The sequence below is a fragment of the Chlamydomonas reinhardtii genome, chromosome 8, assembly GCF_000002595.2.
Source record: "Chlamydomonas reinhardtii strain CC-503 cw92 mt+ chromosome 8, whole genome shotgun sequence".
Taxonomy (NCBI): Eukaryota; Viridiplantae; Chlorophyta; class Chlorophyceae; order Chlamydomonadales; family Chlamydomonadaceae; genus Chlamydomonas; species Chlamydomonas reinhardtii.
This window is the reverse complement of record NC_057011.1, coordinates 3,853,432-3,873,433: the sequence shown is the minus strand read 5'-3', so window position 1 is coordinate 3,873,433 and position 20,002 is coordinate 3,853,432. Positions and strand designations below refer to the sequence as shown.

The following is a 20,002-nucleotide window of genomic DNA, read 5'->3' as shown; positions in this document are numbered from 1 at the left end:
TGTTGAAAGCGGGCCACTCTTCGCGCTGGATTCGCCCGGGGGTCGCGAGACACACCCATTCATGGCATGCTGCACCGCTTCTGACATAGCGCGAAAACTGCAGCAGACTTTCAGCATCATACCGATATCTTTTGCTTCAAGTAACGCGAGCACACTACAGAAGCAAGACTAAAAGCCGCCACATTTTGCGACACCCGGCCCAACCCTTGTTTTTTTAACAAGCTCAGTTACATTCGTTAGCCACTGGTAATACCTGCGGTGGCCATGGCGCCGCCGAAAGGCAAGGCGAAGCGAGCCAGGTGCGGCGGGGGGCACGGGGGCTGAGGGGTCTAGTACCGGCCAGCGGTCCGGTTTTGCGCAGGCGCACACGGTCCTGCCTCGCTGGCGGCAGCGGCCCCTGTTGCTGTCTAAATCGCACCCCTTCGCAGCCCCTTTCCTCTTCGCCACTGTAATACCATCTGTAACTGCTTGCAGCGTCGTGACACCGCTTGTACTGTATCGGCGTGCCCTGACCGCCATCAAGGGCTGGAGCCCCACCAACAACACCGCCGCCGATGTGGAAGCCATCTCCGCCCTCACCGCCTGTTGCGCAGCGCTCCAGGCGAAGCTGGGCTTAGCCGCTGCTACAGCCAGCCCTGACGCCGGCGCAACCGCAGTAGCAGCCAACAGCGACGGCAGTAGCAGCGGCGCCGCGGCAGCGGGGCTGGAGCCCGCTTTGGCAGGGCTGGAGGGGCTGGAAAAGGGCATGGCGTCGTACGGCGCGTGTGTAAAACACAATCTAGACCTGGATTTCGAGGACTGGGAGGACGAGCCCGGGTTCCTGCTGGCGTGCGCACACCTGGAGCTGGGTGCGTGCGGGAGGGGCACCGGAAGTTTTTTGGGGGGGAGCGGAAAGGTTTGAGGGTGGCCGTATGTGCGATACGAATGTCAATTGATGGGGCAGTGCGGCAGCTGTTTGTTGGGTACTTATATGCATGCGACAAGGCTCTGTGCCGGGCAGGAGGGTTGCAGACACATTGGGAAGAGGGTTTCCCAATGTGGGTGGCGGGCGCTGTGCGTGTGGGCACAGGTGCAGCAGCGTCGAGTGGGGCAGGCAGGCAGGCGGGCCGTACAACGCACCGGCTGTGCGAGAGAGCGCCCAACTGCATCGCCAAATCATTCTTCCTCCCACGTGTGTACGGCACGTGTGTATGCGGCCTGCACCCCTCAGGTCGGCTGCTTGGCCGCACGTGCCCGCCACGTGGCACCACCGAGCTGGCGCACCTGAGGGCGGCCGTGGCCCTGTTCCCAGGGTTCGTGGCGGGTCGGCACGCGCTGGCACAGGTACGGCACGCCGACACACGGCACGCGTGGCACGTGTGTCACGTCGGCACGCCGGCACATGCACTTGAGAGCGAGAAGGCCTCAGCACCCGACACCAACCGAAGCCCCATCCCGTGACTCCTGTGTCGTGCGTGCTTCACCAGTCCTCCTGCCGGCGGTTTCCTCCTCTCCCATACCCGCACTGCCCCCTTAGCAGTGCCCATACGCCCCACACGGCCCACACGCCCGCAACACCCACACCGCACACCCCCATGCCTGCCTGCCGCCCTGCCGCCCCGCCACGGCCAGGCGCTGCTGGCCCGCGGCGACGCCCAGTCCGACCTGGATGCGGCGGAGCAGCTGCTGCGCAGCTGCCTGGCCACGTGCCGGCGGCTGGCGGCAGCGACCGGGGAGGCGGGGGAGGCGGAGATGGAAGAGGAGGAGGCAGGGAAGGGGAGAGGAGAAGGGGGAGGGGAAGGGGGAGGGGGAGGGCAGGGGGAAGGGCAGGGGGAAGCGGGAGAGGAGGGGAGAGAGGAGGAGGGTCAGGGGGGGCTGCTACTGGAGGCGAACGCGGCGTGCCGGCGGGAGTGGGAGGCGGCGGCCGGCGTGCGGAGGAGCCTCGCCATGCTGCTGTGCCAGGTGAGGTTGCGGGGGGATTGTGGTTGCGGGGGGATTGTGGGTTGCGGGCAGTGGGAGGGTGGTTGCGGGGGAGGGATTGCAGATACCAGCCCAAACTAAGCCGAACCCATTGCAGAAGACACGAGTGTGCGGGGAAGGGAGGGGTGAGGGTGAGGGTGAGGGTTGAGGTGCCCGAGCCCACGGCCTGGGTTCAGGGTTGGAGCAACGATGGGAGATGCGCAAACGCAACCACATGTGTAGCAAAAGGAAGTGTTGTCGTTGGCGACTCGGCTTCTGCTGCGACTGCTTTTGATGCTGTTGTTGATGTTGCTGATGCAGGCGGGGAGAGATCGCGAGGCGGCGCCGGTCCTGCGGGCATTGGACTTCACACACCGCCTGGCTCGGCCGGTGAGTTACGGATTCAGGTTGGGGTTTGAGGACGGGGTGGGAGTTGGTGTCCGGAAACAGCAGGCGAACGAGGGCCAGGGCCTACCAGTCGTGGGCGGACGTCGCAGCCACTAGCTCGGCTACCCATACCACTTGAGGGCCGCGCGCGGCCTAGCTCGCAGCACTCGCTGACTCATGCACATGCCCTTTGCACGCTTGCTCGCTCGCACAATGCCCCCCGCATGGCACGTGTCCAGCACCCTCCCCGACCACACTAATACACACGCACACATACATAGTAACTCGTTTTGTTATTTTTGAACACACACCTACATACACACCTACACACGAACACACACACACGTCACGCACAGGTGCTGCACTACCCGCTGGACCCCCTCCTCTCCACCGCCTCACCCTCCACCTCCGCCGCCACCCCCTCCGCGGCCGCCTCCGGCCCGGGGCCGCACGGCCATGAGCGGTACTGCGCCGCCGTGGATTGTGCGCTGCCGCCCGCGCTGCTGGGCGTGCTGCGTGCTGCGCTGGCGCCTGGCAGCCGCTACTGGGCGCAGCACGGCTACGGCCGCGTGGGCTACTTCTCATACATGCACGAACTGGTGAGGGGGCGGGGAATTCCGTGTACGGTATTACAGGCGGTCCTTTCTTACCGGGTTCATGGGTCACTCCCCTGATCATCACACCTGGCAAAAAGCTAGCCTCATGTCGTTGAGGTGCTCCCACCTCCCCCCCGCCCACACAAGTTTGCCGCCTCCCACACGCCCACGCACCCCTCCCTCCCCCATGATGCACCCCCTACGCCTTCACATACTTGAATAATCATGAATGTAACCCCCTCCCCTCTTCCCCTGCCAGGGCTCCCCGCACCTGAGTGCGGTGCACGACGCCGCCGTGTTGCTGCACCGGCTGGCAGCGGCGCGCTTCCCAGCCGTGCGGGAGGCCAAGTACGCCGAATGGTGCGCGGGGGGCGTGGGGTGGGGTTGAGGGCTGGAGGGGCGCATGGCTAACATGGCTTGCGGTGTGAAGGGCTGGAGGTCTCCTGCGCGCCCTTGCTAGTTGGCAGTCCGCTCGGGTCCCAGCCCTACACCGCCTACGCCCCAATTGCCCTTACCGCCCTCATCCTCATCCCCCGCCCCACTTGTGATTGCATCACTCCGGCCTGCATGGACAACTACCCCTTCCCCCGCCCCGCCCCGCCCCGCCCCGCCCCTCCGCTCCCTCCCCTCCTCCCGCCCCTCCTCCCGCCCCGCAGGTGGGCCCACTGCCGGCGCCACCCCTCGGGCCACCAGCTGCACTTCGACAGCGACGACGAGGGCGCGGGCGGCGTGCGCAACCCCGTCGTGTCGTCCGTCATCTACCTGACCGGTGCGTGGTGCATGTGCGCATGTGCGCGGTATGTGTGCTAAAGAGCACAAGGGAAACCTAGCGCAGAGACAGTGTAGGCGGCATATGTGTGCCCATGTGCGGCCTGTGTGTGTGTGTGCGCACACGTGCACAGGTTGTGCCTTGCGACGAACGCAATGCGTTCGGGGGCGGGCACACGCTTCCAGCAATGCGCGTGTGCGGAGCTGCACTTGGCTGACCCTGTCAACCACAGCAACGCGCCCGCCCTGTCCCGCTCTGCCCCGCCTCCGCTACACACAGGCGAAGTGGGCGGCCCCACGCTCGTGACTCCGCAGGTGCCGTGACGCCGCGCCGCGTGTGTGTACATGTGTGCAAAAGGGAAATAGAACTAGGGCGCACCCTTCCCTTCGCGCGCGCGTGTGTGCACGTGTGTGCCGCCCGCACCCGCGCTTGCACGTGTCGTGCATGCCCATGTGTCGTGTTCGTGGCTACCACATCGCTCCCCCTCCCCGCCGTGTCTTTTATACACACACACACACACACACACTTTCCAACCCAACGCAGACGCTGGGCGGGCCGCTGGCCGACCGCGGCTGGCTGATCCACCCGCGGCAGAACCGCCTGGCCATGTTCGATGGCTCCTTCCTGCACGGTGGGTGGGTGGGTGGGTGGGTGGGTGGGTGGGTGGATAGGTGGGTGGGTAGGTGGGTGGATAGGTGGGTGGGTAGGTGGGTGGGTAGGTGGATAGATGGGTGGGTGGGTATGCCGATGCGCTGCGCGAGTGCCATGGTACGGTGTGACGAGCTGCCCCGCATGTGCATCACGTGCGGTGTGCGGCTGCATGCACACACACACACACACACACACACACACACACACACACACACACACACACACACACACACACACACACACACACACACACACACACACACACACACACATTTCCGGTTGGTAAGACCGGCGGCTCACCGCAGCAGGTATGCGAGGTAACTTCAGGTAACATCCGTAAACCGTCGCTTTGCTGCATCGCATACACTGTCCTACGCGTAATGTTTTCCTTGTGCTCTTTAACACACACACACACACACACACACACACACACGTGCCCGTCCTTGGCGCGCAGGCGTCATCCCCGGCCGTGGCGCCAGCCCGCACCCGGCCCAGCACCGCATCACCCTCATGGTGGCCTTCTGGAGGGACATACAGTGCAGGTGCGCGCGCGTGTGCGGTATGTGATTGGACGGCGAGGGCGAGTGTGGCGGCAAGTGAGGCATGGCTTGCGACCTCGACCTCCCTCCTGCCCTGTAGAACGCTCCGCTTTGCATGGGCGTCTACCGCCTGCTTTGGCGCTTCACCTGCTTGGAACTGGGAACCTGAGGACCTGCCGATCCCACTTATGTGAGCCACGACCCCCACACGCACGCGCACGCAGGCCACGGACGGACGGCCTGCCTGGTCCCTCGCAGCCCTTCCCCGGCTCCGCGCCCGCAGCCTGCGACGCAGCCGCAGCCAGCGCAACAGCCACCAGCGCAACAGCGGTCGGCGGCGCAACGGCGGTCGGCGGCGCAACAGCGGTCGGCGGCGCCGACGGCACGGCGGGTCGCTACACCTGGATGTCGGACCTGCCACCGCACCCCGAGGGGCCGGACGGCTGGGGCAGCACGAACCCGGTGGACGCGTTGCCAACCCCCATCCCCCGCGTGTGGGAGTGTGTGGATGGCGGCGAGGCGCAGCCTGGGGCGGTGCAGTATGACGCCTGCTTTCAGGGCTTTTGAGTTTCGAGCCCGGGTGTTCGTGAGGCAGTGATGCTGGGTGACTGGGCAACGGAAGCAGGGCGAGGCAGGGGGTGGTCACGGCGGTGTGGTGCCGCAGAACGTGCCCTTTAGAGGGGTTGTATGGGGAAGGTAATATGGAAATGTGGGATTCGCCAGGATGGAGCGGAGGTGTGCTCAGCCACCGCTTATTTGCGGGGATGCGGGCTCCAAGCTGCAGTGTTGCGTTGTGTGTGTCTGGTGCTCTGGCCCATCGCCCTGTTGGGGCATCCAACGGGCTGCTGGGTACCCGCGCGTTGGGCCACCGGGTGGTTGTTGCTCCAGGATTCTGCACCTTGACCCCCACACAGTCCTTGCCCCGGCACCGACTCGCCAAGCCTGTACATGACAAGCGGTCCTGGCCTGGCTTCACGGACAAGGGTCAACTGAGTGAGCATTGGCATTGGCACATTGACACAACTGAACTCGCAGCCGGTGAATGCCGCGGGGTCACTTGCTATTTGTATATATATGTAAAAATTAGTCCTTATGTCATCAGATGAAGTCAAGTCACCATGGTGTAGTTGGTTATCACATTCGCCTCACAACTGTGTGTACGCGAGAGGTCTCCAGTTCGATCCTGGATGGTGACATTTTTGCCCTTTATAAAATTCATTCAGTCAGGCGCTCGTTTTCATGGTGGGCATGTTGCTCGGTAAGGGGAGGGACTCGTGCATGGCATTAGGAAAGCGACTTAGGTCCTGCAGCGCGCCCCCCCACCCTGTTTAGGGATGACACGCCCGGTTCCTGGGGTTTCGCGCTAAGCCGGGCGAGCGCCGGTGGGCGCTCAGCGGGGTCATGCACAGCTAATCTTGGTGAGTGGACCGCTCAGCGCACTGAATTGCCGGGTTCATCGGCTGGGCCATTGGCTCATCCGGCTGGGCGGGCGCGGGCGGGCGACTCAGCGCGCTGCAGGAGTGCTGAGCCCGCAGCCCCTTCGCTGAGCCGAAGCTCTCAGCAGCCGGCACAGCCCGTATCATCCCTCTACACTAGTTCATGAAGGGTTGCCAAGCAGAGGAGGGGTCGGTCCGGCTGAAAGCCCTGGGGCTTGGACATACCGGTATCTACTCGCACATAACTACGCAGATTAAGGTACTTTGCCGTACACTCGCTGCGTAGATTGACCGTGCATTGTGGCCGCCATTGCGTCACCTCATGGATAAAGTAAGAGACCACATGCATATTAGTTGCCCAAACCCTTTGCCCAATTGCCCCTGTTACCGCCCCTCACACGGCACACCAAGCAACAACCACATGACCCAAAGGCCGCATGCACGCAAGACCGCCTACCTGTCATGCCTGACTGCTCAGTGCTGACTGCGCAGTGTGCGTGCCAGGCCTCAAGAGCTGTGGCTCCCTGACGACCTCAAAAACAGAGACAGAGACGCTTTACCAGACATGCTATTTGCAGGCGTGCCTCCGTACGGCAGTGAGACTATGGCAAGGTTGTCATGTATCTCCCGGGCATACGGTAGCCGGGGGCGGTTGGTGCGGGCACCGCCCGCTATCAGGGGTGCCCCTGCCGTCAGGGGCGCCCCTGCCACGTATTAGTATGTGCTACTTTTTATTGTATAGATATAGGCGGCAGGGAGAATTCAGCCGGAGCGATACAGAGCCAAACCTCAGCCAATCAGTCTTGACGGCACTTGCAACATTCCACAAAAGCTCCGACTCTGCTGCCCTCCACAGCCCGTTCTTCTGTTGCTGCCCACAGCCCGCCAAACACGCACACATGCAATGACAACTTTTCGGTCAACGAGACGGCAGCAACGGCCCCGGGGCCCGGCCCAAATGCAACAAAGGGGGTAGCCAAGCATCGACAATATTGTGGCAACGGTTGGGCCAATCAGTGTAGCCTCTCCGGCAGCAGACGGCCCCCGGCCAAATCCAACACGGGACATTCACAAGCAGGGACCGTATCGGCACGGAAACAGCAGCTTGGCACGCCGGCAGCATCGTGCACCTGCGTTCCACAGACGGCGCAGGGTCGATGCAGCTTTTATCCCACTCAATCGCACATCAGCCCGTGCAACCTCAGATTGTACATGGAGCGCGTCGCCAGGGCAAACTCCACTGCCTGTGTTGTCCACCAGGCTGGCTCCTTGTAGGTGGCGAGCCTCTCGCCCGACTCAATGTCCCGCGCGGCGACGAGCACGGGGTGCGGCAGGCCGCGGATGCGGACGTAGACCACCTGCGGATAACGCACACGAGTCACCACGCAGGTCGCATCAGCCATGCCTGCTTGCCTTCCCAAGGCCCCAAGCGACGCAGGCAGCAAGTACACCTGCTCATTCCACCTCACCCAAGCAGGCATGCCTGACATTTACTCCGCCGTCCCACGCCGTCAGCCTCCGGGCCCTCTCACCGCGCAGTTGGCGCCCTGCTTCGCGGCGGCGTCCGCCGCCTGCCATTCCTTCGACGTCGGGTCCGTGCTGTCGTGCACGCGGGGGTCGGCAACCAGCGATGCCAGGCCGCCATAGCCCAGGCTCGACAGCTGCCAGCCGCTGCCGCCATCCTCACCACCAGCTCCGCCAGCTGCCGCGGCAGCCGCCGCCCCCGCTGGCCCCCCGCCCGCGGCTCCTGCTCGTGCACACGTGCATATGCATGCGCACGCGGTTGGTAAACGGCATGGGGAGGCAGACGCGTGTGTGGTACGGTACACGGTAAGGAAGGCTGAGCCGGGCACTTGTGGTGATCTTCGATCGCTTGCACAGGTGGGCACGTTGTGGAGGCGGGAGCACTGCCACGTGGAAGTGTGGCACGAGAGCATGCATGCAGCCCCGCTTTCGCGCGTGCACACTCACACACCTACACACCTACCTGCAGCAGGCGTACCAGCGGCCGCGGTCGGGCCAAGGGCCGGGTAGTCCGACAGCGTGTGTGTGGCAAGCTGCCGCCACGCACGGCCCAAAATGGAAGACGCCGCACGCACACGCTCGCGCTCGGCGCACATGCGGAGCGCCCGCTCGCTGAGCTTCGCCCTCATCTCCTCACTGCCCTCCTTGTAGCCGCACTCGACGAACTCCTCCGCGACGCCCGCTGGCATCACGTACCCGGGCATCACCGCAACCACGCGGCCCTTGTTGACTCGCTCCCCAGCTTCCACCACCGGGCGCTGCTGCGCCTCGTCCCAGACCCGCCGCAGCTGACGCAGCGGCGGCAGCGCAGCAGCCGGCAGCACCGCGTCGTGCTTGTCCGCAATGCCTGACGCCTGCGCCACGTCAATCACAATCCTTGAACTCGAGCCGACGCCGAGGTCAGAGACCCGCTGAACGCTGCCCTCGTCAATGCGTACTCCGGCACGCGGCTAAGCTGCTTGGTGCCCTCCCAGGCGCCCCCGTGGTCCCTCGCAATCGCCGCAATGGCCCCGTGAAGGCTGAGGCCGAGCCGGCGCCACTCCCCCCGCTGCTGCGGCGGCAGGCTGGTCCAGTCTGGCGGCAGGAGGCGGTGCGGATCGAGGGCTCGGCTGAGGGGCAGCAGCTGCTTCGCCGGCGGCGGCGGCTGCGGCTGGCCCTGCTGCTGCTGTGGCGGCTGCGGGTGCAGGCGCTGGTGAGCTTGAGCTCCAGCCACGCCACCGCCAGCCGCCGCGCCGCCAGCAGCTGCCCGTGCTGCTGTGGCCGCGGGCACAACCCTAGCAGCAGCAGCAGCTGCCGCGCCAGCAGCCACGGTAGGGGCCGCCATAGCGGCCCCTCCCTCGGCCTTCTTGCCCTTCACCACCCAGACGAAATAGCTGAACCTGCCTGCCGCCGCGGCCGGGTTGCGCTGGAAGTACACACGGTCGCCCTCCCTCAGCCTGAGGGCTTTGTGCATGCTCTCGAGGCGGCGCAGGAAGCATTACCGTACGCTGTTGCCGCTGTACAGTGCCTTGGTTGGTTTCGCCTGCATGCATCACACGTGGTGTGTGTGTGTGTGTGTGTGTGTGTGTGTGTGTGTGTGTGTGTGTGTGTGTGTGTGTGTGTGTGTGTGTGTGTGTGTGTGTGTTAAAAAAACGAAACGAAAGCCCGCCCAATGACGCGACGGAGTTACTTACCGATACCCACCATTTTACCGAGCGTCGCGTGACTGTCGTGACCCAGGTAGTCATACTTACCCGCGATAAGCCTGGAACCCCACAGGCGACCATTGTGTGTGTGTGTGTGTGTGTCTGTGTGTTTATGTGTTATAAAATCAACAAACGAAGCCCGCCCTGTGTGAGCGTGCGTGTGCGTCGAAGCCCGCATGTGTGTGTATGTAATTATGTACCCCGTAGCCCGCTCACCGTCCACACCGTGCCAGGCGACAGGCCCGCCCATGGCGCCGGCACTAGCTCGATCTGGTCAGGCAGCGGCCCGCAGGCCCCGGCCCCGGCTGTGATCCCATTGAAGAGGTCCGCGAATACGCCGTGGGGCGCGTTCCGCGTGCCCGCTGGCAGTACGAGAGCCTTCTTATCACCTGCGCTCAAAGCGCACAGGAACAGTGGCAACAACAATGACTCAGCAGCTCGGACCCAGCAAGGCCCGCAAGGGCTATAGCTACCAGTGCTCGCAGGTCATGTAGATGAGATGTGGGCGCTCTGGGCGCGCACTTTGCCAATCGCCAATGCAGGCATGCGAGTCACGCGTAGAACTGCCGGATCGCACGCGCGCGTGTTTCCACACTCCAACTGCTACCGTGGCAGTTCCCTGCCTGGGATCCGTCCGTCCATCCAACTCACACATTGATTTGGTGACCTTCAAGCTGTTGTGCTTGTTGTAGTCCCAGGCGCCGCCGCGGCCCCTAGCCACGCCGCCGCCAGCTCCGCCATTGCCGGCCGCGCTGCCACCCACCGCACTGCCGCCTGCCGCCTTGCCGCCGCGCACAGCCGTTCCGCCACGCCCCGGGCCGCCACGCCCCGGGCTGCCACCCGCCGTGCCACCACGCATCGCGCCGCCCGCAGCCGCGTTGCTGCCGGCCGCAGCCGCGGCGGGCCAATCACGACTCCGTCGACCCACAGGCTGCCGGCTCCTGATGGCACCGCCGCTGCCACCGCCGCCACCGCCGCCACCGCCACCGCCGGGCACAGCAGCCAGCCCAGCAACCGCGTCACTGCTGCCGCTATAATTCGCCGCCGCCGTGTGGCCGCGCGGTGGTGCATGGAGCCGCTTAGAGCCGTCGCCATTACCGTTACCACCCATCGCAGTGGACGTTGCACCAGTTCCTCTGGCGGCAGGCGCCTTTGTCTGCCGAAGTACCAACGGCGGCGGCGGCGGCGGCTCCTCGGCTGCGCCGCTGGCAGCCGCCGGTACACACGCGGCGGCCGCGGCCGCGCGGGCAAAGCGGCCGCCGAGGCTTTGAATGGCGGCTTCGGACGGCGCCACAAATGGCGGGCATGATTCGTCCATGTCCTCCCCAGGCTCTGCTGCTGCTGCTGCTGGTGCCGCCGCTGCTGACAATGCAACGGTGGGCCTTGGGCTGCTGCTGCCTCTCGCTCCCGCTCCTCCCGCTCCCGCTCCTCTCGCTGCCGCTCCCATGAGACCGGCACGGCCGATCACGCGCAGTGCAAGCGGCGGCACTGCCGCATCAGAGTCCGCTTCCTCCTCGTCGTCCTCGCTGCTGGCACGCCCAGCCCCGTCAGCGGCGCCGCTTCGGCCGCCCTTGGCCGCCTGCTTCTGCTGGTGCTGGTGCTGCCTCTCCTGCGCCTGCTCTGCCAGCCGGGCCGCCAGCGCGGACACGCCCTCGGCTGCTTTGCGCTGCTCGCCGCGCAGCCGCGCCCCCATGGCCGCAGCCTGCGCGCCGGCGCGCCGCAGCCCTGTGGGTTGTGGCCTGCTGCTGCCAATCCCGATGCCCGCCTTGCCTGCCTTACCTGCCGTGCCCGCCGCACCCACACCCCCTGCACCCCCGTGTGCCACGGCAGCCGTTGCTGGCGGCGGCGCCGCTTTAGCCGCTGCCACCGCGGGGCTGCCACCATTCATGCCAACACGGCTGCAGCAAGCAGCAGCAGCTTCCGGCGACGGCGTCAGCAGGCCGGCGGTTGCTGCGGCGTCCGCCGCTGCGCCCCGTGGGTCGAGGCGAGCCCCAACTGCTGAAGCACTGGCGGCACCGTCCATACTGGCGGCGGCCCCGTGGCCACCGCCGCCGCCGCCGTCGTGAACCTGCTGCTGCTGCTGCTGTTGCTGTGCGTCCGCAGTAGCAGCTGTGCGGCCGCTGCCGCCTGCAGCAGCAGGAGCAGGTGCTCCCGCCGCATGCCTGTCGTCGTCGCCGCCGCTCACAAGCCCAGCAGCGGGTGCTCCGAGCTGGACGATTCGGTGGCGCTTGGGCGCAGGCCTGCCGTCGCCGGTGTCAGCGGACCGCGGCGGAGCAGCGCCCTCCGCTCGCGGTGCTGCTGCCGCCTCTGCCGCCTCTGCCGCCTCTGCGTCCAGCCCGCGCTTGCTGCCCACCACAGCAGCCAGGACATCTCGGCGTTCACATGCGCTCAAGTCCATCGCCACTCGCTCCCTGCAACAGTTGGTGAACTTCAGAAGCGGAGGCTAGTTCTACTGCATCGGAAGGGATATGTCTTCAGTCACAGAGTTATATATATATACGGCTAGCGCAAGCATCCATTTCATGCAGACATCGCTGCCTGTTTTCCTGCCCACACTGCCCAGCTGCCGACCCATGCATGGCTTGGCCCAAGACGAGCGTGTTCTTGAACTTCCCTGCCTCGCATGGTTTAGTCATTGGTTTGGCGCCACGCAACCGACTGACGGGGCAGGTCTGGGGATGCTGGGGGCATGGCTTGACCCTGCACGCATACTCACACACACAATCACACAGGCACGCACACATGCGATATGCTTACATGCGCGCACGCACACCACCCGCACGCGCCACAACATCCTGTGCCACAGACTGTGCCCGCAGCAGCCACACAGCTTAGCACCTTACTGCCAATGTTTTGTGCGCCTGACCTGCCTACATAGCGCACCCGTGGGGCGCACCCCTGTAGCGCACCTGTCTATGATACCGATGCAGGCGTGTAGCTCTACAGCCACAGCCACGGGTTGCGGCATGGGCTTGCGGAAAGACAGGGGGCTGGAAATGCCAGGTGGTCGCCCGCCGTCGCACCTCATTACAAGAACGTCCCGCGTGTCCACATCTCCGCACTCTGGACTGCCGCATGTACCAGCTGTACGGCCTAGTCCGGACGCCCCGCACGCCCACACCTCCGTCCCACACCAGCTGTACGACATGACGGGCATTCACTGCATGCCCCATGTGTAAGCATCAAAACGCCCCGCGGATGCCAAGGGACGCTTACACTATGTGCACCCAGTCGCCAACGCCCCGCCGCTGCAACACGGGGTGCCACAGCAGGCCACTGGCCGCCGTCTAGTGCTGCCGCTTGAGGGCCAGGTACTCCGCACGCAGCTGCTGCGCGGACAGCAGCCCGCCTCCGCCCCCGCCACCTCCCATCTTGGCACGCGCCCCGGCCCCTGCGCCTCCTGCAGGCAAACCACCACCCCCCGCCGCAGGCCACAGCAGCCGCAGACCCTGGGCGCGCCTGCCCTTGTTGCTGGATGTCGCCACAGTGCCCGCCGCCGCCGCCGTCACTGCACGGCTGCTGCCAGCCACCGCCTTCGCCACAGTGCGCCCAGCAGGCCCCGCCTTTTCCGCCGCTGACGCTCTCAACACCGCCGCCCGCGGCAGCCTCTGTCCAGGCAGGGCTGCGGTGCTGGTGCCTGCCGCTGTGCCCGGCCGCCTCCCAGGTGCATTGGCGCGCGCCTTGGCGGCCTTCGCCTGCTGGGCGCCGCCTTTGGGAGTGGTAGCGGCAGCGACGTCGCTACCCGGCAGTGGCGGATGCTCCTCTGCCGGAAGTAGCGGCGGCCACTCACCTGGGTCAGCCGCCGTCGAGGCCTCGCCGTCCCAGTCCTCCACCATGGGGCGGCCCTCCTCCCCCTCCCCCTCCAGCTCCAGCTCCTCCTCCTCCTCCCCATAGTCCTCCTCCTCATGATCCTCGCCCTCCTCCAGCTCCTCCCCCTCATCCTCCTCGGCGGACTGCAGCTCCGGCTGCTGCCGTGGGCCCTGCAGCTCCACGGCTGCGGTGCTACCGGCCGACGCGCCGGCCCGTGCGTCCTCCTCCCAGTCCAAGCAGCCACCCGATCCGGTGACAGGGGAGGGCGGGCCCGCGTCACCTTTCTCCTCCTCCACTTCCTCCTCCTCCGCAGTCGCCGCCCAGGGCCTGCCTGCCCCCACTCCCGCTGGAGCCGCGCCGGCTCCCGGCCCCGCTGCAGCCGCCGCCGCTGCGGCTGCGGCGCTGGCAGCCGCCTCCAGCCGCGCCTGCAGCCGCCGCTGCTGCTGCGCCGCCCTCAGCGCCTGCTGCTGCCACCGCTCCAGCGGCGGCTCCCCATGGCCGGCGCCCCGCGGGCTGCTGCCACCACTGGTGCACCTCGCATCCTCCTCTCCCTGCGCAGGTTTCGCAATTGCACTGCTGCTGCGATTGGCCCGCTCATCCAAAGCCCGGCCCTGGTGCTGGTAGGAAGGTGCGGCGGCCGCGGCTGCGTGCTGCCCTGTGGCCGTGAAGCCTAGCCGCGCCAGCTCCCGCTGCTGCGCCGCCGCCGCCACGGCGGCCGCCGCGGCCGCGGCGGCGTGGGCGTAGCGGCCGCCCAGGCTAGCGGCTTCGGATGGCGCCACGGACGGCGGGCATGACGCGTCCGTGTCCTCGCCAGCCCCTTCTGCTACTGCCGCCGCTGCTGACACGGCACCGGAGGGCCTTGGGCTGCTACTGCCTCCCACTCCCAGACCGAGACCCATCAGCCCGGCACGGCCGATCACACGCAGTGCGAGCGCCGGCACTGCGGCTTCCAGAGCCGCGCCGGCACCAGCAGTAGCACCAGCACCGCCGCCTGCCGCCGCCGCCGTCTTGACGCCTAAGGGCAGGCGACGGCGCAGCCGCGGCCGCCGGCCCTGCGGTGCAGCCGCGTCGAGGCTGTAGCAGCTGGCGTCGTCGGCGTCCTCTTCCTCGTCGCTGCTGCTACAACCGCTGCTGGCGTGTTCGGCGTGCTCGGCCCCGTCAGCGGCGCCGCTTCGGCCGCCCTTGGCCGCCTGCTTCTGCTGGTGCTGCTGCTGCCTCTCCTGCGCCTGCTCTGCCAGCCGGGCCGCCAGCGCGGACACGCCCTCGGCTGCTTTGCGCTGCTCGCCGCGCAACCGCGCCCCCATGGCCGCAGCCCGCGCGCCCGCGCGCCGCAGCCGCCGGACCAGCCCACCCGCCTCGCCTGCGCCGCCGGCACCGCTGCCGCCACCGCCCGTGCTCCGGTGGCTTCGCCTGTAGGTGGAGGGGGCCGGTGACAGCGCCCCTGATGGAACCTGCTGCAGCTGCTGATGCGGCTGCGGCGCAGCGGCCGCTGATGCTTCCTTGGCTTTTGCCGCCTGTTTCCGCTGCTTTGTCGCCGCCGCCGACGCCCGCAGCATCAGCCGGTCAGCCAGTGCCAGCTGTGGGCCGCCTGGTGTTGCCGGCCCGGCGCCTGCTACTGCCGCGCCCCTCCCGCTTGCCCGGGCGGCTACTGCGAGTGACACGGTAGCGACAGCGGCGCCAGGCTCGGGCGGGGCCGCTGCTGTGACCACACGCCGAGCCCACTGCTGCTCCTGCTGCTCCGAGCCGCGGGCAGACGCCGGCGTGAGGCCCAGGCCTTGTAAGGCGTCGCGAGCAGCCGCCAGGCCCCGCCGGTTGTGGGCCAGCGCCCCATCATCAAGCTGCACACCGCGCCTGGGCCCAACCCGGCCCCCAGGGTCGGCGCCGCCGCCGCCGCCGCCGCCGCCCCCGCCGCCGCCACCACCGCCGGCGCCACCGCCGCTGGCGCCGCCGCCGCCGCCGCCGCCTCCACTGCTGCTGGCCGGTGCGGGCGTGCAGCAGGACGAGGTGGCGGGGGACAGCAGCCGCCCGCGCAGCTCCGCGAAGCCGCCTGCACCTATGCGAGTGGCGCCCCTTGCATCCTTGGCGCCGGCACCAGTCGTGCCGGCACCAGTCGTGCCGGCACCAGTCGTGCCGGCATCAGCGCTGCCGGCTGCCCCCGACAGCAGCCCCGCCTGGGCCTGCAGCCGCCGGTGGAGGCGGCGGAAGGCGGGCGGCGTCTCACCGCCCACCCCCGCCCCCGCCCCCGCAGCCCCGGCACCCACTGCCGCGCCCCTGCCCGCCTCCGACGCCCCGCCTCCCGCGCCCTTGGGACCGCGGGCGGCGGCAGCGGCGGCGGACGCCGCGTTGGCTGACAGCACCGCGGCCAGGGCGGCGGCCAGCCCCGCCGGCCCCGCGCCGCCGTCGGACGGCAGCGGCACGCCGGGCGTGGTGTCTCCCGGCCGCTGGGACTGCAGGGCCCCGTCTTGGCCCGCAGCGAGAGCCTGCGCGATGGCGGCCAGAGAGGGTAGTGGAGGCGGCGGCGCTGCCCGATCAGATGCTGCGGCCGTAGCTGCCACTGCTGCAGCTGCTGCTGATGAGGGCTGCGGCCGCCTGCTAGATGCCACCGGCGCCGCCGCCGCGCGCGGGCTGCTGCGGCCGCTGCACGTGTCCTCCTCCGAGTCCTCAGAGCTGACTGCGCCCCCGCCGGCCCGGCCCGGCCGCCGGCGCCCCTGCTGCCCCGCCGCCGCCGCCGCCGCCGCCGCCGCCGCCATGTCGTGCTGCCGGCCAAGCAGGGCGCCCAGTTGCTCCTGCAGCACCGCGGCACAGCCACAGTGTGATGCACAAGTTGCGACAACCGAAATCGTTGTGCTGCTACCTTGATAACCATGATTCTCAACAAAGTTAACTCCCTTTCCTTCTTCCCAAACCGCCATCAGACCGCACCTGCAGCGCCTCGCCTAGCTGCCCGGAAGCCCGCGCCCCGTACAGCTGCTCCACCAGCCGCCGGCAGCCCGCCGCCGCCGCCTCCGCCTGCTCGCGCCGCAGCCGGTCGGCGGCGGCGGCGGCGCGGGCGGCGTGCAGGGAGGCGCCGGCGCGGCGGAGGCGGTCCTGCAGCCGCGCGGCGCGCTCCACTGCCTGGCATGTTGTGGGGTGCGGGGTGGCGGTGAGGGGGAGTGAGGGGTGAGGGTGGGGGTTAACGAGCACGGCAGACGGAGGGATAGTAGGTACGGAGAAGGAGGGATTCATGGATGGACGGCGGACAGTGTGCATAACTGGCGATGAGCTCAAGTGTCATTGGTCTCAAGTATCCCAGAGCACAGTGGGGTGGGCGGGACCGGCCTTACGCTTGAAGACACGAACTAGCGCACAGTCCACCGAATGAGGGCAGGCCCGCACGCGATGGAGTTGTGGGAAGCCGGGTGTATGGTGCTAATCCGCTTTCCCCCTTGGCATCCCGCTTCCCCCGCTCTAGACACCTGTTTGTTGATGTCCAAGAAGTGGCGATACTGCATCCGCGCCTCCTCCAGCAGGTCCTGGGGGTCGGGGAGATGGTGAGGAAATGTGGGTGTGTATGCGTGTGCACAGGTCAATCCGTAGCCCCCATAACGCGCTGTGCATCTGTATCTTTCCCGTGCAGCATTCCCAATGAGCAGTGTGCATGCCATAGCGCCGCATCCCTACATGTGCGTCACCTTCTTGTGGAGCACACACGCGGACGCGCGCGCACACGCGCATGCACACATTCAACCTGCTCGCCTACACACAGAGCCCCCGCACCTGCCCCCCGCCACACACACACACACACACACACACACACACACACACACACACACACACACACACACACACACACACACACACGCACGCACGCACACACACACACACACACACACACACACCTGCATGTGCGCCATCTGCTGCTGCGCGCCCGCCAGCTGCACCGCCAGACCGCCGGCCCGCTGCCGCTCAGAGGCCAGGTCGCGCTCGGCAGCCTGTGTGTGGGTGGTAAGGGAGGCGTCGGGAGGTAGTGTTTGATTCAATGCCAACTGCCGTAACACCCAAGACCCAGAGCCAGCCCAGACCGTGTGTCAGGGCCAGACACGGAGTAGCAGAGGACTTATCCCGCTGCGCACCTCCCGCGCGTCCTTCTCCCTCTTCAAGAACGCCGACAGGTTCTCCGCCCGCCGCTGCAGAGCCCGCCGCTCCTCCTCTGCGCAGGCCAGGTGGGGGCGGTATGGTCATGCAGTAGGCGACCACGTCAAGGGCACCTGACCGCCCATCCGGCTACCATGCTATGCCTTCCAGCCTGAGCTGACAATGACGCTACAGCCGGCTAGACCGGCCCTCCCTGGCTCACGCATGACAGCACTGCGCCCCAGCCCGCCACCACCCACCGCTCTGTGCCGCCACCTTGCGCGCCGCATCCGCCTGTCGCGCCGCCGCGCCGCGGCCGCTCATGCCCGCCCGCAGCCCGTCCGCCATGTACTCGCAACGCTACACCAGGTGGTACCGCAAACAGGTGTTTCAGCGTATCAGCATTGACAATCAGTGTCGCGAGCCGGTGTGTAAAAGATATCGTCATTAATCGTGAATTTTGCCCAATGAGGCGGCGCTTGACATCATATGCCTTGCGGCCGTTGAGGGTGCACGTGGACACAGCAAGCTGCATCATGTGCGGCCATGCGCAGCCCAGTGAAACCCTCAAGGCCTCAACCCACCTGGCGGGCGAGCGCCTCGGACCGCCTCAGCGCTACCATCTGCGGGCGTTCAGCGCACGCCCGGGCGTCAAGAGGGAAGCACCGCGCGCAAACACACAGTCCTGCGTGTTTCCTTTCCTTGTGCTCTTTTCTGACGTGCTCTCTGACACATTCATGCGGACACACACGTGTTGGGCGGGCGACAAGACAACTAGGCGCATACCACCTTGCGTCAAGACAGCAACGCCGGGGGCCGAGGTCCTCAGCCCCACCCAGTGAGGGTTACGCGGCAACCGGGTGGAAGTATGTGTAGCTTCTTCGTCTCGCCCGCCCCGTAAAACGGTAGGCCAGGTCCTACCGTTCGTGGCCCGCTGTCTGCTTGTGCATTCGCATGCACAGTGCAAACCCTTTTTCCCCTTGCGCTTTCCCAACACACACGCATACTGGCACGCGCGGTCGCACAGCGCACACAGCGCACACCCACCTGTGCCTCCATGTCACGGAGTCGAGCCACCAGCGCGCCGCGGGACAGGCCCGCCAGGCCGCCGACCGCGTCGTCGCACTCGGGCGGGCACTGCCCAGCGGCCCCCGCAGCCACCGCCCCCGCGGCCGTCGCCACGGCTGCCATGGTGCTGCTGGGGCAGGCCCGGCAATCGGCCGCTGCTGTCCCTGGTGCTGGCCCTGCTGATGTGGCGCCCCCTGCTCCAGGCGCTGCCCCGCAGCAAGCCGCGGCTGTGCGCCTGGTGTTGCCGGCGTGGCCTCCGCAGCCAGGGCCGCCGGCAGCGGCGGGGCGCGTGACGCCGACCATGCATGAGACTGCGCCGGCGGCACCGCCCGTGCCTGCGCCGTGAGCGGCGGCGGCGCCCGGGGTTGCGGTGACGGCGGCAGTCGCCGCCGCCCGACTGCTGGTCCGCGCACAGCGGTTGCAGCAAGCAGCGCCGGCTGCCAATGCGCGCTGGTTCCTGGACCTGCAAGGAAGAGTGCGTTGCCATTACGCCGCGGAATGAGTACTGAAGGGGGCCCTGTACTACAGGGAACCGCTAAGCGATGGGGGATGGCGGGCAGGCGATATTGTGTTTCGCAGGCAGGGTGTAGCGCGCCCTTGATGGCGAGCCCTGTTGCAGCCCTTCGGGCTGCAACCTGCCCGTACACAGTGTCCCCGCAGCCGGCCGGCCGACAACTGGAGGAGCCGCCCCGCGCCAGCTCCGGTCCCGGCCCCCCCACCTGCAGCTGCAGCTGCTCACGGCTGCTGCCGCCAGCCTGGCACCGGGACAACGGCCGGACACCGCCGGTGACGGGGAGCGCCGCAACGGGCCGTGGCGCTGCTGCCCCTGGGCCGTGTGCTGTTTGGCCGACGGCGCCAGGGGCTGCTGCTCATGGCTCAGCATGGCGTGGACATCTTGATGCTGCTGCTCCAGCTCCAGTTTGGCCTGCAGGGACACAGGTTGACACTTGCTTGGGCAGCGGCGGAAGAGGCGCGCGCGTTGTTGTGCCGGCTGTCGTGTTGGCCTGAGATAGACCAGCTTTGCGCGAACAGTCGACAACCTGCGTGCGCTGGACTAGAAACAAACCTGAAGTGCCCGAACAATTGCCCTGAGCGCGGCGCGCTCGTGCTCCGCCGTGCCTGACATGCCATCGGTCTGTTCCTCCTCTTGCGCCTGCTGTTTTGCCAGCTGGCTTCTGCCGTGCCTACGGCCCAGCCCAAGCATATCTACTGTTTTGGTGCCGTCACCGCTACGCGAATTTAGCAACTCGAGCAAGTCCAGGTCAACCCCAGCTTCTGATAACTCATCATTACCGTCGTCCATGTTTCGCGCGCGTGCTAGATAATTAAGCCGACGTCAATCTATCCAACAATCAACAGCAAGCCGCCAGCTGTCGAGGAAATTCAGTCAGCGATTGAACGGGATGGGGACCATCGGGTCATTGAGGCCAGGGAGCCCAGCCAGTTATAATACAGGAGTTACCTTCCCAACGTCAAATATTTAACA

General features: G+C 66.9%; 3 protein-coding genes across 4 annotated transcripts; 1 reads left to right on the top strand and 2 right to left on the bottom strand.

The window, feature by feature from the left end:
* Nucleotides 1-121: 121 nt before the first annotated feature.
* CHLRE_08g377850v5 (uncharacterized protein) lies at nt 122-6,106 on the top strand. The gene is made up of 12 exons (XM_001694200.2): nt 122-299; nt 475-848; nt 1,211-1,323; nt 1,612-1,941; nt 2,260-2,328; nt 2,682-2,924; nt 3,181-3,281; nt 3,578-3,690; nt 3,970-4,004; nt 4,234-4,321; nt 4,796-4,883; nt 5,105-6,106. The coding sequence occupies exons 1-12, from the start codon at nt 265-267 to the stop codon at nt 5,445-5,447; spliced, it is 1,932 nt and encodes a 643-aa protein (XP_001694252.2). The 5' UTR covers nt 122-264; the 3' UTR covers nt 5,448-6,106.
* A 453-nt stretch (nt 6,107-6,559) lies between these two features.
* CHLRE_08g377800v5 (uncharacterized protein) lies at nt 6,560-11,991 on the bottom strand. Its single transcript, XM_043065206.1, has 7 exons — nt 10,177-11,991; nt 9,742-9,914; nt 9,322-9,362; nt 8,775-9,276; nt 8,304-8,694; nt 7,849-8,063; nt 6,560-7,674 (listed from the first exon to the last, which is right to left on the bottom strand). Exons 1-7 carry the CDS (start codon nt 11,921-11,923, stop codon nt 7,492-7,494), a joined length of 3,252 nt encoding a protein of 1,083 aa, XP_042922207.1. The 5' UTR covers nt 11,924-11,991; the 3' UTR covers nt 6,560-7,491.
* Nucleotides 11,992-12,039: 48 nt separating this feature from the next.
* CHLRE_08g377750v5 (uncharacterized protein) lies at nt 12,040-19,901 on the bottom strand. 2 transcript variants are annotated; one of them, XM_043065204.1, is made up of 11 exons: nt 19,583-19,901; nt 19,236-19,441; nt 18,496-18,979; nt 18,033-18,071; nt 17,709-17,808; nt 17,448-17,524; nt 17,214-17,306; nt 16,791-16,847; nt 16,258-16,449; nt 12,435-16,121; nt 12,040-12,225 (listed from the first exon to the last, which is right to left on the bottom strand). In XM_043065204.1, exons 1-10 carry the CDS (start codon nt 19,718-19,720, stop codon nt 12,813-12,815), a joined length of 4,695 nt encoding a protein of 1,564 aa, XP_042922206.1. In that variant the 5' UTR covers nt 19,721-19,901; the 3' UTR covers nt 12,040-12,225; nt 12,435-12,812. The 2 variants fall into 2 exon arrangements, with proteins under 2 accessions (XP_042922206.1, XP_042922205.1); XM_043065205.1 differs by having other exon boundaries at nt 12,040-16,121.
* Between the last annotated feature and the right edge of the window lie 101 nt (nt 19,902-20,002).

What these genes read in the sequence shown, in the direction of transcription:
- CHLRE_08g377850v5 (XM_001694200.2), top strand. Translation starts at nt 265, where the DNA reads ATGGCGCCGCCGAAAGGCAAGGCGAAGCGAGCCAG. An exon ending in GTCGGCACGCGCTGGCACAG is followed by an intron (nt 1,324 to 1,611) that starts GTACGGCACGCC and finishes CGCCACGGCCAG; the next exon opens with GCGCTGCTGGCCCGCGGCGA. An exon ending in CGATGGCTCCTTCCTGCACG is followed by an intron (nt 4,322 to 4,795) that starts GTGGGTGGGTGG and finishes CTTGGCGCGCAG; the next exon opens with GCGTCATCCCCGGCCGTGGC.
- CHLRE_08g377800v5 (XM_043065206.1), bottom strand. Translation starts at nt 11,923, where the DNA reads ATGGACTTGAGCGCATGTGAACGCCGAGATGTCCTGGCTGCTGTGGTG. An exon ending in CGCCTGGCACGGTGTGGACG is followed by an intron (nt 9,363 to 9,741) that starts GTGAGCGGGCTA and finishes TGATGCATGCAG; the next exon opens with GCGAAACCAACCAAGGCACT. An exon ending in TACAGCGGCAACAGCGTACG is followed by an intron (nt 9,277 to 9,321) that starts GTAATGCTTCCT and finishes CAAAGCCCTCAG; the next exon opens with GCTGAGGGAGGGCGACCGTG.
- CHLRE_08g377750v5 (XM_043065205.1), bottom strand. Translation starts at nt 19,720, where the DNA reads ATGCTTGGGCTGGGCCGTAGGCACGGCAGAAGCCAGCTGGCAAAACAG. An exon ending in AGCAGATGGCGCACATGCAG is followed by an intron (nt 16,848 to 17,213) that starts GTGTGTGTGTGT and finishes CCCGACCCCCAG; the next exon opens with GACCTGCTGGAGGAGGCGCG. An exon ending in TCTTGGACATCAACAAACAG is followed by an intron (nt 16,450 to 16,790) that starts GTGTCTAGAGCG and finishes ACAACATGCCAG; the next exon opens with GCAGTGGAGCGCGCCGCGCG.